The following is a 14,496-nucleotide window of genomic DNA, read 5'->3' on the forward strand; positions in this document are numbered from 1 at the left end:
CAGGATTTCTCTGTGTAGCCCTGGCTGTCCTGGAACTTACTTTGTAGACCAGGTTGGCCTCAAACTCATAGAGATCTGCCTGCCTCTGCCTCCAGAGTGCTGGGATTAAAGGTGTGCAGCACCATTGCCAGGAAATTTTCTTTTGTCTTTGTTATGATACAGTACTGGATGCTTTGGCGGTTTGGACCAAGGTAGGACACGCCATTTGGGTGCAGCAGCGGCGGCTGCGGGTGCCATGGCAGGATGGAAAGCTACTCACACCCCAAGCATATGTTCAAGTAGAAAAGAGTTTATTTCAGGATTAGGGGGAGGGGAGGAGAAAGGAGAGAGGGAGTGGGGAGTGGGAGAGAAAGAAGTGTGCATTAACTCTGACGATGGAGGGTTTCTTCTTAAGGGGGCTTTAACGTATGATGACGTCAGGACGCTGGGCGGGTCTCCAAGGTGCAGGTCAGACTACTAACAGTCATGGCATAATTTCCTGCTAGCTCTCTGGAAGCTCCTCCATGACAGCTCTATCCTTCAGTCTTCTACTAGAGTCATTTCCCCAAAAAAACAAAAAACAAAAAGCAGTCTTCTGCCTGAGTATTTCTACTGATCCAGTATTACTAGCTTTTTAAAGTTGCCTTTAAAATGTACCAGGGGTTGTAGTACATTGAACTCCATAGAGACAGGGCTGGGCAATGAGAGCCTGGTGAGTACTAGGCCACTCTGTGCCTTCAAGAAAATCAACTAAATACAGGCAAATGAGATCCTAAGGAGCGGAGAGGCTAAATTCCATCAGATGAATTCTCTGTGCAAACTTTCCTTCCAGGGAGCACAAGAAGTACTCAGATGCTTCTGTCAACTTCTCAATTCTCTAAGAGCTCAGGGAGGTGGGAGACCATGTATGCAGAAAAAAGGAGGAAATCTATGCTTGCAGACTAGCTACACTTAAACCCTAGCACTTGGGAGGCCGAAGCAGGAAAATTTGAAAAAGTTGGAATTTGAGGCTAGCTTGGTCTGCATTGGGAGCTTCAGAATAGCCAGGGCTACACAGAGAGATCTTGTCTCAAAATAACAATAACAACAATAATAATAAAGTGTTTTAAAAAATGGAAAATTATGGCCAGGCAGTGGTGGTGTGTGCCTTTAGTCCCAGCACTCAGAGGCAGAGGCAGGTGGATCTATATGAGTTTAAGGCCAGCCTGGTCTACAGAGTGAGTTCTAGGACAGCCAGGGTGACACAGAGAAAAACTCTGTCTTAAAAAACAAAAAGAGAAAAAAGAAAACCTATAATTGCCCTATAAGATGAAACCAAAAAGGAGTTCAAGGACCCCAGTGTGCCCAAGAGGCTTCCTGAGGCCTTCTTCTTGCTCTGTTCTGAATATTGCCCCAACCCAAAGCAGAACATCCTGGCTATCTATTGGTGATACTGTGAAGAACCTGGGAGAGATGCATGTTCTGTGACAATGTCTTCTGAGATTAAAATATTCCATCCTGCAGAAGGAATAAACAGAAGGGTAAACAACTCAAAGGAGAGTCAGGAAGTCCTTGAAACTGACCAGATTCACTAGTCCCCTTCCTGCCAGAGTAAGCAATAAAAACAGAGTGTAGTCAAAAGTTTTATCTGGTCCCTCCTGGCCTCACGGTCCCACAGCCACTTATAAAATAATCATTCAGATGCTTAATATTATTTACAACCTGTATGGCTGATGGCAGGCCTCTTGCTAACTAGCTCTTATATCTTAAATTAACCCATTTCTATTAATCTATGTTTTGCCACGTGTTCCATGGCTTTACCAGTCTACTGGCATGTTGCTCCTTGGGCAGCGGGCATCTCTCCAGACTCTGCCTTTCTCTTTCCTGACTCTCTCCTTGAATTTCCCACCTACCTCTAAGCTGCCTTGCCAAAGGCAAAAGCAACTTATTTATTAACCATTGGGAACAATATATATTCACAGCATACAGAAAGATATCCCCTAGCACTTCCCCCTTTCTATCTAATAAAAAAGGAAGGTTTTAGGTTTAATATAGTAAAATTATATATAACAAACAGTTATCAAGTAAGAATTACAGTTACAATATCTAGTCTATTTGTATTTGGCAAAATTAAACATTTTGTCATCTATCCTATATTTGTGAATCTAAAGTTTCATATCTAATTTATCTTTTGTCATAACCAAGGAAAATTATAACTGTCTAGTCTTCAACTACATCAAAGACTCCAGAAGGATATAATATTACCTAAGAAAACAGGAAGTACATTTTAAGCAACTTCCAAAAATGTTGAATGACAGAGATAGCTGGCTGCCTAGACAGTGACCCAAAGTTCCTCTGCAAAGTTGGGGCATCCATCTTCAGCCTATAGATCTAGAGTCTCTCAATCACTTTTCCCTGTGTCCTGCAGAATATCTGGCAGTCTCCTCTGCAAAGCAAGAACCTGAAGGATCATCTCACCTTGTGTTGGCAAAATTCAGTGGTCATTTTCCTATGGGTACTGTATGTCCAGTTTATACAACAGACGCAGAGGAAGCAAGATGAGAATCCCAACCTGAGAAAAGGTACCAAGTCACGTGGCTAAACGTAGATAAGAATTATGGTATATCAATTTAAGTGTAAGAGCTAGTCAGTAATAAGCCTGAGCTCATGGCCAGGCAGTTATAATTAATATAAGCTTCTGTGTGGTAATTTGGGAAGCAGCTTCTGGGTATTTGGAAGTTGTTGGTGGAACAGAAACTTCTGCCTACACTGAGAGTTTCTTAGAGACTGAAGGAACAGAGCTGCAAAGAAGACTCAGACAAGCCAAGCTACAAAGATGACAGAAGGAGTAGGAACCAGCCAAGCTGCCTGGAAGAGGTTTAGACGATCTAAGGCACTGGATAAGTGCTCTCTCCAGCCTACTGAGCTGCCTGCAGGCTGTGCAGTGTGCTCTAGGTTCTCAGCTTTTGTGAGCTGTCCCCCAGGTTCAGGTGGGCCCTGATAATACAAATGTCTTTGAGTCATTTCTGCTCCAATAAGCACTCCTCACTCATATCCCTGAAAGTAATCCCAATAATGCTCTGCTTCACCAAGTTGGACTTTGGTGGTGTCTGTTCTTCGGCCTGTCCTGGGATCCCTATCTGGGTGAGTAGACTTGTATGTTGTGTCCCTCAGGAAGAATTTTGTCACCTAACAATGTAGAACAACACTGTTGCAGATAACAAGCCGCCTAAGGAGAAGAAGGCTATTAGGCTAAAGGAGAACTATGAAAAGAATGTAGCTGCCTACAGAGCTAAAGGTAAACCTGATGCAGAGGAAAAAGGGAGGTGGTCAGGGCTGCAAAGAGCAAGCAAATGAAGAAGAGGACAAAGAGGATGAGGAAGAGGAGGAAGAAGATGAAGAAGGAGATGATAGCTGGGTGCTGGTGGCACACACCTTTAATTCCAGCACTCAGGAGGCAGAGGCAGGCCAATCTCTGTGAGTTCGATGTCAGGCTGGTCTACAGAGTGAGTTCCAGGATAAAAAAAAAAAGAAAAGAAAAAGAAAAATGATGATGAATAAGTTGGTTCTAGCAAGGCTGGGCAGTGGTGGCGCACGCTTTTAATCCCAGCACTCAGGAAGCAGAGGTAGGCAGATCTCTGTGAGTTTGAGGCCAGCCTGGTCTACAGAGTCCCAGGACAACCACAGCTGTTACACAGAGAAACCCTGTCTCAAACAACAACAATAAAAATAAAATGAAATAAAAATAAATAAGTTGGTTCTAGCAGGTTTTTTCTTGTCTATAAAGCATTCAAGAACCCCCTTTCATAACTCATCCCCTTTTTAAAATTATTTATTTTTATTTTATATGCATTGATGATTTGTCTGCATGTATGTCTATGTGAGGGTGTTGAATCCCCTGAAACTGGAGTTACAGTTGTAAATGTAGAGCCTAGGAATTGAACCTGGGTCCTTTGGAAGAGCAGTCAGTGTTCTTAACAACCAAGTCATCTCTTCAGCCCCACAACTCACCTTTAAAGAAAAAAAATACATTGAAATGTAAGACTGTGAGAGGTTGGTTTTTAAATTATACATTGTCTTTTTTGTATTGTTAACGCACTACTGAACAAGTCTTTAAATATCCCTGTCCTATTAACTAACTGTACCACTAGCGTAGCTTGGTACAGTCTGAGGGTTGTAAATTGGCATAGAAATTATAGCAGGTTCTTTACATATGGAGACAGTAGGGTTTATTTTTTCCTTGTTCAGTTGTCTATGATTCAGTTTATATAAAAATAATTATTGCCTGTTAACTGAATACCGCTCTGTAAGTGTGAAAAAAAAATGCAGCTGTTTTGTTGATGTTCTCAATGCTTCTATATTGGTGAAATTATTAAGGCCACTCCACATAGTTAAAAGGGAGGTTTATTTTTTGGGGTAACTTACAAGTGAAGGGATAGGTAGGTAGCAGGGTCTGGGAAAGGTGTGGCGCAGTCTGGCAGTGTTCTCTAAAGAACTCGGCTTGGTCTACCTGCAGCGTCCTGGGTCCAGGAACCAAGAGAGAGGGTGCATCCGGATTTCGGGTCTTCAGAGTCCTCCCTTGGCCCCGCCTTGTAGGAATGACAGTTACCAAAACCTCAATGGGGGTTGGAACTTCCAGACCAAAGCTGGAATGGCTACCTACCACACTTCTAAATAAATATGATTTGTTGTTGTTGTTTTAAAGGTACCAGGGATTTGGGCTAGAGAGATGTCTCAGTGGTTAAGAGCGCTGGCTGCTCACAACTGTCTGTAACTCCAGTTCCAGGAGATCTGTGTGGGAGCCCTCAGAGGCTATTAAGGCCTTACTCAAGGTCAGAGAATTTGAGCTTGCTTTATCCAGCAGGGCTGCATAAGGAGATAATTTGGCCACAGGTGTGTTTGCCAGTTGTTTGGAAGGGTCTACACTTGACTGTATGGTGTGCATTGATCATGCAAGGGGGAGGTCTTTTGCCTCTCCCTTTGGCATATTATAAAAAGCCCTTTTGAATAAATTTCTGGGTGACTGGGTATTGATCCACTGCCCCCCCCGAAGCTATTCCATGTCTCTGTGTTTCTTATCATCTAGGTCTATCTTTCTACCTAATATTTCCTCATTCTTCTCTCCTCCACCCAAGAACCCTTCAATACGTGGGAGCAGGTCGGAGCTGGACTCCCAGAAACTCCCACAGATCTGATATCCTCTTCTGTCCTCCATGGGTACCAGGCACACAAGTGGTGCATAGACATATGTATACAGCCGAAACACTCACACACATAAAAACAAACTATTTTCAAAAGTACAACACTTAGTGGTTTAAACAATAGAAACACATCTCCTCAGTGCTGGAAGCTTAGAGTGCAGGGAGAGGGTGTGAGCAGAGTAGTTTCATTCTGAGACCTCTATTGGCTGTTTTCTCTGGCTTTTAGGTGTGCCATAATCTTTTCTCCTCATATTGAATATTGACATTAGCTGTGTTAATTTTGCTTCCACCCTTTTGATGTTATTTAGTCATAATTGTCTCTTTAGAGACCCTCTTTCCAAATATAGTTACATTCTGATGTAATGGAGTTAGTAATTTTGAACAAATGTGTTGCCTCATAAGGCAAAAGCAGAACTAGATATATGGTTGTTTGAATGTAATTGACATTCGTAAGCTCATAGATGGTGGCATTATTAGGAGGTGTAGCTTTGTTGGGGTAGGTGTTGCCCTGTAGGAGGAAATGTGTCACTGTGGGGGTGGGCTTTCAGATCTCCTTTGCTCAAGCTTTGTTCAGTGTGACATTCAGTTCACTTCCTGTTGCTCGTGGATCAAGATGTGGAACTCTCAGCTCCTTCTCCAGCACCATGTCTGACTGCACACTGCCATGTTGCCTGCCGTGATGATAATGGACTAAACCTCTGAAACTATAAGCCACTCCATTAAACGTTTTTCTTTTTAAGAGTAGACATGATCATGGTGTCTCCTCACAGCAACAGAAACCTGACTAAGACAACCATGGTCATTATTAGATAATAATTAGCATTTAGCAGAAGATGAGTTAGCATAGAACATTTGTGTATGGGCTATCTTATTAAATAACATTATGTGTATTTGTGTGTACCTGCAAATGTTTATATGCACAATATGTGTGCAGTTGCCCAAGGAGACAAAAGAGAGCTTCAGATTCCCTGGAACTGGAGCTTTGGGTGCTTGTCAGCCAACTTGTTGGGGCTGAAATCCAAACTGGGTCCTCTGCAAGAGCACTAAGTGTTCTTAATCATGAGCCATCTCTCTAACCTTGGATATCTTTTCAAAACAGAACCAAAAATATTTGCTGGTTGGATACTGAGGATGTGGTAAGAAAGGCTTCAGTTGAGTGTTGGTTTCATGATGTGGATGAAAGACAGTGCCTTCCTCAAATAGAAAGGACTGGGTGAGCTTACTGTGGGGAAAGCTAAGAGCCTTGGTCTGAACACATTGCTTTGTGGGGGTTTAAGGTATTTATTTGAGACAGGGTCTTGGTCCTTGAACTCACCAGGAAGCAGAAGATGACTTTGAATTGATCCTTCTACCCCCATTCCCAACTTCTGGGATTGGAGGCACTCACTGTCATGCCCAGCCCTGGACACATTAAGCTTGACATGTTTATTTGCCATCTAGGTGCACAATACACCAGAACAGATCAAGAAATTGATCATTTCAGAAGATCAGACAGATTAACTGTTGAAACAAAAAAACCAAGAGGATGATAAGAGGAGCCTTAGAGGAAAAACTTTGGCAGTTTATCCAGTGGGATCGAAAAGAAGAGTGGGTGATTCCACATGGAAGTAGGGCCAGTTCTTGCGCTCACATAGAGGATTTTATTTAGGGAAGGGAAGAAGGAACACGGAGTGTGCTTCTGGAGGCTGAGGAGAAGAAGGGAGGAGAAGAAGAATGAGGGAGGAAGAGAGAGGGCGAAAAGAGACAGGAGGTGGGAAGAGAGGAGGTGCAGATGCAGCCTCCTGGGGAGAGAGAGGGAAAGGTGGGCAGAGCCCACCCTTAAAATGGGCTTAGCACGTGAACAAATGGGCTACACAGGATGACTAGTCAGGACCCTGAGCGGACTAAGGTACTGCCTGATTACTGGCTAGGTCCCCAAGGGGCTGGCCAGGTAATGGTAAATGCTAACATTAAAGGCGTTTGCCACTACTGCCAGTCTTGGGATGAGCTTTTATGAGTTAGGATTTTCGTCAAAGGAAGAAGGGAACAAATGGTCTTACAGTTGAGAGATGAAGGCTGGTCTTGAACTCAGAGATTACCTGCCTCTGCCTCCCCAGCGCTGGGGTTAAAGGCTGCGCCACCACTGCCTGGGTAATTTATTCTGTAGCCCAGCCTGAGTGGGGACTTTGTCCTCTATGTTGGCTGCACGTGTTTGATCCTCCCGACTCAGCCAGCCTCTCAAATGCTGATTACAGATGTGTAATCTATAATCCCACCAGGCAGTTGATAGAGAGAGTCATAGGAACAGCAGTCCTCAGAGGAAACAAGCTGTATTTAAAGCAGGAAGGCAGACAGACAGGAAGAATTAAGGCTGGAGGATTTTGTTGACAGTTTCTAAAGACTCAGTTCTCAGAAGGTTTTGGAGCAACTGGAAGGGCTGGAGGAAACTGGATCAGATTGAGGCATGTAGAGAACTCTTGAGGTTAGACTCTGAGAGGTTCAAATTTGGATAGTGACTAAGGGAAATAAATAAGTGATTAATTAGTCTTGATGCCATTTTATTTTTTGGATAGCGTATGTCTTTTTGGTTGATTTTTTTCCTTTCTTTTTTAATTTATTCTTATTTTATGTGCTGGGGTCTCACCTGCATATATGTCTGTGTGAGAGTACCAAATCTTGGAGTTACAGACAGTTGTGAACTGTCATTGTTATGCCCAGATCTCAGGGACCTCCAAAAGACCACCACAGAGACCAAATCCCATAAGTAAAAGCAGAGAGCCTTTATTTTCAAGCTCGGAGCTTGAGCTTTCTGTCCGATGCAGCAGTGAGAGCAGAGAGCCCCAAGCTCAGGCAGGGTGTTGTTGTTGTTTTATCATAACAGAGGTTGGGGTGAGGGGATTTCCAGGGTTCAGGACCCTGATTGGCTGACATTTGTCTAGGGGTATAGGGAATGTTTGAAATGTCAGGTTTTTCCCCTTAGATGCAGGCCCCACTGCATGGGGTCTGCGTATGGCTTTTCCTGGGTCCAGGTATTGCCTCCCAGCTGTGTCTGGGCCTCTACACCTGTCATGGCAGCTGTGTGGTCAAGCTGTTTTGCCCCCACCACCACCACCATGTGGGGTCCGGGAATGAACCCTGGAAGAACAGTCAGTGCTCTTAATGATGAGCCATCTCTCCAGCGCCATTTTTTTTTTAATTTTTATTTTATGTGCATTGGTGTTTCACCTGCATATATGTAAGTGTGTGAAAATTTCAGATTCTCTGAAACTGGTGATACAGACAGTTGTGAGCTGCCATGTTGGTGCTGGGAATTGAACCTGGGTCTTCTGGAAAACCACTGCACCATCTCTCCAGCTCATTTGTGTTTGAGGCAGGGTCTAATTTGCAGCCCAAGCTGACCTATAACTCACTATGTAGCCCAGGCTGGTCTCAGCAGTCCTCTTATCTCGGCCTTCCATGTGCTTTGTTGGTTTTAAAAAATAAGTGGCGGGCTGGAGAGGTGGCTCAGTGGGTAAGAGCACCGACTGCTCTTCCAGAGGTCCTGAGTTCAATTCCCAGCAACCACATGGTGGCTCACAACCACTTGTAATGAGGTCTGGTGCCCTCTTCTGGCCTGCAGGGACACATGCAGGCAGAATACTGTTTACATAGTAAATAAATAAATCTTTAAAAAAAAAAAAAGTGGCACTGGTTTCCGTGTGAGGAAAGGTCAGAGGCACGACAAAACCCAGGAGAGAGGAGGGGGAGGAGGAGAGAGCAGAAGAGAGGGGAGGAGTCTGTGTCCAGCTTTTTAAGGATTCCCCTGCACAGGTGGGCTTAGGGAGCTACGCCATGTATGCTCATTTGCGAGACCGCTGCACGCATTTGCACAATCACGCAGCACACTGATGACGTAAGAAGTAAGACTCCTTCCTTAGCTACTGAACTGCGCATTGGTGGTCATATAGCTGGAGAGGCGGAATCCTAACATTGATGACATCTGTGAGCCACCAAGCCTTGACCTGTAATTTAAATTCCAGTATACAATTCTGTAAGTTTTGACAAGCATTGTTTTGATAGTTGTATAGTCACTACCACTAGACAATTTCATCATGTGAGAGCCAAAGTTACATTTCAAGTTTTAATTACTATGCCTTAGAAAACCATGAAACAAAAATGCCTCTGATCTGCAAGCTCCTTGCTCAAGGACATATAGTTCCTGAAATGCTGGAGGCTATTGTTTATGGGAGATAACAAGCCACATGTTTTCACTCCCCTAAACAAGTTTGTTTGACCCATCTGCACAGGATGTGCTTGATCACATGTGGGCGGGAGTTTAGGAGCAGGAAATATGTCAGGATGTATGTTTGCCCCTGATTGGACCTAATGGGAAATGCAATGAATTATGGGTTTTCTTTCTTAAGACCTTGCGATACTTGATTCAGGGCCTGTTTACCAGGAACTTAGGTATGGACCTAGCCAGAGCCCATCCACCTGGCTAGTATGTGATTTTAAACTGTGGTAATGGTCCTATTTCTGATTGGTGGGATTAACAGTCTGTTTTAGTCCTTGCTGGCCAGGAACTGACAGTGATTCACCTGCCTCTGTCTCCTAGTGCTGGGATCAAAGGTGTGTGCCACTACACCCATCTAGTATGAAGCTTCTTGAGTCACCGTGCTAACTGTCCTAGTAGTTTATTTTTGAGTAATATTTCACCACAATTTATGCTATTTAGGCTTCTGAGCATGTGCCTTTCCCGTTCTCAAGCTCACTCCCATTTTTGGAAATGCCCTTTTCTTTTTCCTTTTCTTTGGGTGTTTTTAGACAGAGTTTCTCTGTGTAGCCATGGCTGCCCTGGAACTAGCTCTGTAAACCAGGCTGGCCCTGAACTCACAGAGACCCACCTGTCTCTGACTCCTAAGTGCTGGGACTAAAGGCATGTGCCACCACCATCTGGTGACTTTATTTCTCAATAAAGTGTCTCTGTTTCTGTTACCAGCAGTTGGGTGGCAAAGACAGGTAGATCTCACTGAGTTCCAGGCCAGGTTGGTCTACATAGCAAGTTCCAGAACAAGCAGGGCTACTTAGTGAGACTGTCTCAAAACAAAACAACAAAATGAGAACAAAACCACACCACCAAACACAATACTTAATCTCCTCACCAGTGCAAGGCTTTGTTTCCAGTTTTTGTTGATTTCAAATGAAGTACGAGCACCTCCCCACCCTCTGCAGCTTGCTATGGTGATGCACATTCATGACCCCAGCGCTTGAAAGCTGAAGACATAAGGTCATGATTTCAAGGTCACTCTCAGCTACACATGCAGCCCAAAGTATAGGAGAACCTGCCACAAACAAGTAAAGCTCCTAAGAAAATTTGCATAAAAGATTCTGTATGAATATGATTTTTATTTTACTTGGATAAATATTTAAGAATAGGGTTTGGGGGAAAGGTGAGGGGAGGGATTGGGAGGATAGGAGGGAGGAGAACCTGCGGTCTAGATGTAAAATGAAAGGAATAAATTTATTTAATTAATAAATAATAATAAAAAAATAGGCTTCATATTTTTATTAATTAAAAGAAAAACTTTCATATAAGTATGAATGTTTGCCTGTATGTATGTGTGCCATGTGTATGCCTGCTGCTCAGGACCTGGTGTCAGATCCATGTAACTGGATTGTGAGCAGCCATGTGGGTGTTGGAAGCCAGGTTCTCCTTGAAAGAACAGCTGGTGCCCTTAATCACTGAGCCATCTCTCCAGCTCTTGAGTTTCCTATCGGAAAAAAAATACTGACTTTAATGAGAAACTGCTGAACTCCTTGTGGAGCAGCATGTGAATTTAGTTGCTTTTCACGGTCTTCCAGGATTCACCTTGTATATGCCAGAAACCATATGTTGAGTTGAGAGATTCGGAACTGCTTACAAATCTTCAAGTTTTGCTCCTTGAATCCTTACAGAATGAGTTTGTGATACTTAAGTCTGTGCTCTATAGAAATTCATGGTCTGATTATACTAATTTTGTTTTTGTTCTGTTTTTTGATACAGGGGTTCTCTGTGTAACCTTGGCGGTCCTAGAACTTGCTCTGTAGATGAGGCTATCCTTGAAATCAGAGATCCATCTGTCGTTATCTCTCCAGTGCTGGGTCTAAGGGAATGTGCCACCACTGCCAGCCTCTGATTATACTAATTTTATAAGCTACTCCATTGGAGTTCTTCTCTGAAGTCAATAATCAACAACATACTGGCATGGTGGTACAAGCCTTTAACCACAGATCTCAGAGGTGGAGGCAGAGGAGAAGGAGGCAGAGGAGGTGGAGGCAGAGGAGGTGGAGGCAGAGGAGGTGGAGGCAGAGGAGGTGGAGGCAGAGGAGGTGGAGGCAGAGGTAGAGGAGGTAGAGGCAGAGGTACAGGAGGTGGAGATGGAGGCAGAGGTGGAGGTAGAGGAGGAAGAGGCAGAGGAGGAGGAGACAGAGGTAGAGGCAGAGGAGAAGGCAGAGATAGAGGCAGTGGTAGAGGCAGGTGAATCTCTTTGAGTTCAAGGCCATCCTCCTCTATGTAGAGAGTTCCAGGACATCAGGGCTACAAGGGACCTTGTCTGGAAAAGAAAACAAACAACCCCCTGCCCCAAACTAAACCAAACACAAACACAATTGTTTCAGAAAATTGGATTGTAGGTCAGGCATAGCTCAGTGATGACATGTGCAAAGGCTTGGGTTCAGTTCCCAGCTCTGGAAAAAACAAAATTGTATTGCTTAATTGGGAAATCGTTTTTAATTATTTTATTATTTTTGTCAGGCTTTTCTGCTTCCCAAGTGTTAACTAGGATTACAGGTGTGAGCTACCATACCTGTCAAAAGGTGTTTTTAATTGGTTGGATATATATATATATACATATATATATACATACATATATAATATTATTTTATTTTTTATATATTATATTATATATATATATATATATAAATATAATTTTTTTTTTTTGAGACAGGGTTTCTCTGTAGCTTTGGAGCCTGTCCTGGACCTTGCTCTGTAGACCAGGCTGGCCTCGAACTCACAGAGATCCGCCTGCCTCTGCCTCCCAAGCGCTGGGTCTAAAGGCCTGTGCCACCACCACCCAATTAGAAAAATTCTGTTTTATTAAATGTTGTTTACAAAATATATAAATTTTGTCACGCATGGTGGTCCATGCCTTTAATCCCAGCACAGGCAGGTGGATTTCTGAGTTCGAGGCCAACCTGGTCTAAAGAGGGAAGGACAGCCAGGGATATACAGAGAAAAATATAAGAAGAAGATTTAAAAAAAATTTTTAATACCACTTTGCTGTGTAGCCCAAGTTGACCTTGAACTCCATAGCCTTCTTCCCTAGTCTACCCAGTGCTGAAAATATGCAAGTTTCCATTTTCCCACTCAATGACAATCACCGTAATATTTAAAAGGGTAAATACATTCCCTAAATTATTATATTTTTCACACAGTACTGCACAGGTATAATTTGTTCCTTACATTCTGTGTCTGACCTGGGTGTCCCAGGGCTGAGGCGGGAGGACCGAAAGTTCAAGGCCAGCCTAGGATATGTAAATACATCTAGTTGCAAAAAGCAAAAAAAAAAAAAAAAAAAAAAAAAAAAAAAAAAAAAAAAAACCTCCCTCCCCCAATAGTCTCTCCACTCTCTTAGGATGCAAGGTCCCCGGGAGCGGACTGGACTGCGCTCGGCTCGCCCCCCCCCCCCCCCCCGTGTGCGCACGCGCCGGGCTTGCAAAACGGTCCCCGAGTGCGGGCTTTGCGCAGGCGCGTTGGCGGAAGGGGGGCGGGACTCTCGCCCGCGTCTCCTCTTCCAACTGCGGTTGGAAGCAGCGCCATTTTGAGCGTTCGGCCACGGCGGGCGCGATTGCGGGGAGGCCGGGCTCCCTGGTTTTTACCTGGCTCTCCTTGCTTCGTTTCCATAGATACATGTGGGGACGTGTGCACACGGACGCGTAGGCCACACCCGGACCCGAGGCGAACGTGGCTAAGATGATGTTAAGGGGAAACCTGAAGCAAGTGCGCATCGAGAAGAACCCGGCTCGCCTTCGCGCCCTGGAGTCGGCGGCCGGCGAGGGCGAGCCGGTGGCCGCGGCGGCCATGGCGCTGACGCTGGCCGGGGAGCAGGCGCCGCCACCCGCGCCTTCCGAGGAGCACCCGGACGAGGAGATGGGCTTCACCATCGACATCAAGAGTTTCCTCAAGCCGGGCGAGAAGACGTACACGCAGCGCTGCCGCCTCTTCGTGGGGAACCTGCCCACCGACATTACGGAGGAGGACTTCAAGAGGCTCTTCGAGCGCTACGGCGAGCCCAGCGAGGTCTTCATCAACCGCGACCGCGGCTTCGGCTTCATCCGCCTGGTGAGTCGGCGGCGGGGCGCGAGGAAACCAAAAAACAAACAAACAAACAAGCAAAAAAAAAAAAAAGCTGCGGGGGGCTGCGGCTTGGGGCGAGGGCGCCACAGCGTCCCTGTCCCCGGCTCGCCTCCGGTTTGTAGCGGTGGGAGCCCGGGTACCGCAGGGGGGCGGGGTCGGGAGGGCGGGCGGGCGGTGTCCTGGTTGACAGTCTTGCCCGACGGAATTGGGGATGTGAACTTGATGGGAAATGTAAGCAGCCGCGGGCCTGTTCCTTAAAAGAATGATCCAGATCATCCTTTCGCTTTCAGTGGGGGATGCGCGTTGAAGGACAGGGGGTGTAGCTCAGTGGCAGGACTCTGGCCTAGGATGCTCAAGGCCCAAGGTCCCATCCCCAGCATCTTCACAAGTAGCCGCCCCCTCTCACTCTGCACTGCCTGCTGTCTAACCTAAGGCGCCCAGGTCTGCACACTCCTGACAGTAATTGGGGGCAAGGATGGGTGCTACGCTGTATTTGATTTAACCTAGCTTTAGAATATTATCCGACACCTTCTTTAAGTACAGTTAAATTCCAATATGTGAGGCAAAAATTATGCCTAGTTATCTGTTGAAGCAGTTTTATTATTGCTGTGTGTGTAATGGGGAGTGGGGGGGGACATACATGCATGCCATAGCATTTGTATCCTGTGTTCTAGAGGTTAGCACAGTTCCAGAGGGTTAGAGTCTAGGACTATCATGGTGAGGAGCATGGCATCAAACGGGCAGGCATGCATGGTGCTGGAGCAGTAGCTGAGAGCTTTCACCTTGATCCAGAAGCAGAAGGTAGAGAGTTGACTGGGAGTGAATGGCTTTCGAGGCTTCAAAAGCCCACTCCTATTCAAACTACCACACTGATATTTAACAAAGAAGTGTTTTTTGTTATTTTTATGGTTAGATCTTTGTATCTGATTTTTTTTTTTTTTGAGTCAGTTTCTTTATAGCCCTGGCTGTCCTGGAAGTCACTCT

At 45.0% G+C, this 14,496-nt stretch overlaps 1 protein-coding gene and 1 pseudogene across 2 annotated transcripts in view; both read left to right on the top strand.

The window, feature by feature from the left end:
• The first annotated feature begins 410 nt into the window (after positions 1 to 410).
• LOC119088443 lies at positions 411 to 13,095 on the top strand (annotated as a pseudogene).
• Positions 12,941 to 14,496, top strand: part of Pspc1 (paraspeckle component 1) — a 64,755-nt gene continuing 63,199 nt past the window's right edge. Inside the window, exons 1-2 of one of the 2 annotated variants that reach the window (XM_037208505.1) lie at positions 12,941 to 13,163; positions 13,215 to 13,497. In XM_037208505.1, coding sequence (XP_037064400.1) covers positions 13,129 to 13,163; positions 13,215 to 13,497 — 318 coding nt within the window. In that variant the 5' untranslated portion in view covers positions 12,941 to 13,128. Of the gene's footprint in view, positions 13,498 to 14,496 lie in introns of both variants that reach the window. The other variant, XM_028858133.2, reaches the window with a different exon arrangement.

Source organism: Peromyscus leucopus, chromosome 9 (genome assembly GCF_004664715.2).
Source record: "Peromyscus leucopus breed LL Stock chromosome 9, UCI_PerLeu_2.1, whole genome shotgun sequence".
NCBI classification, from domain to species: Eukaryota; Metazoa; Chordata; class Mammalia; order Rodentia; family Cricetidae; genus Peromyscus; species Peromyscus leucopus.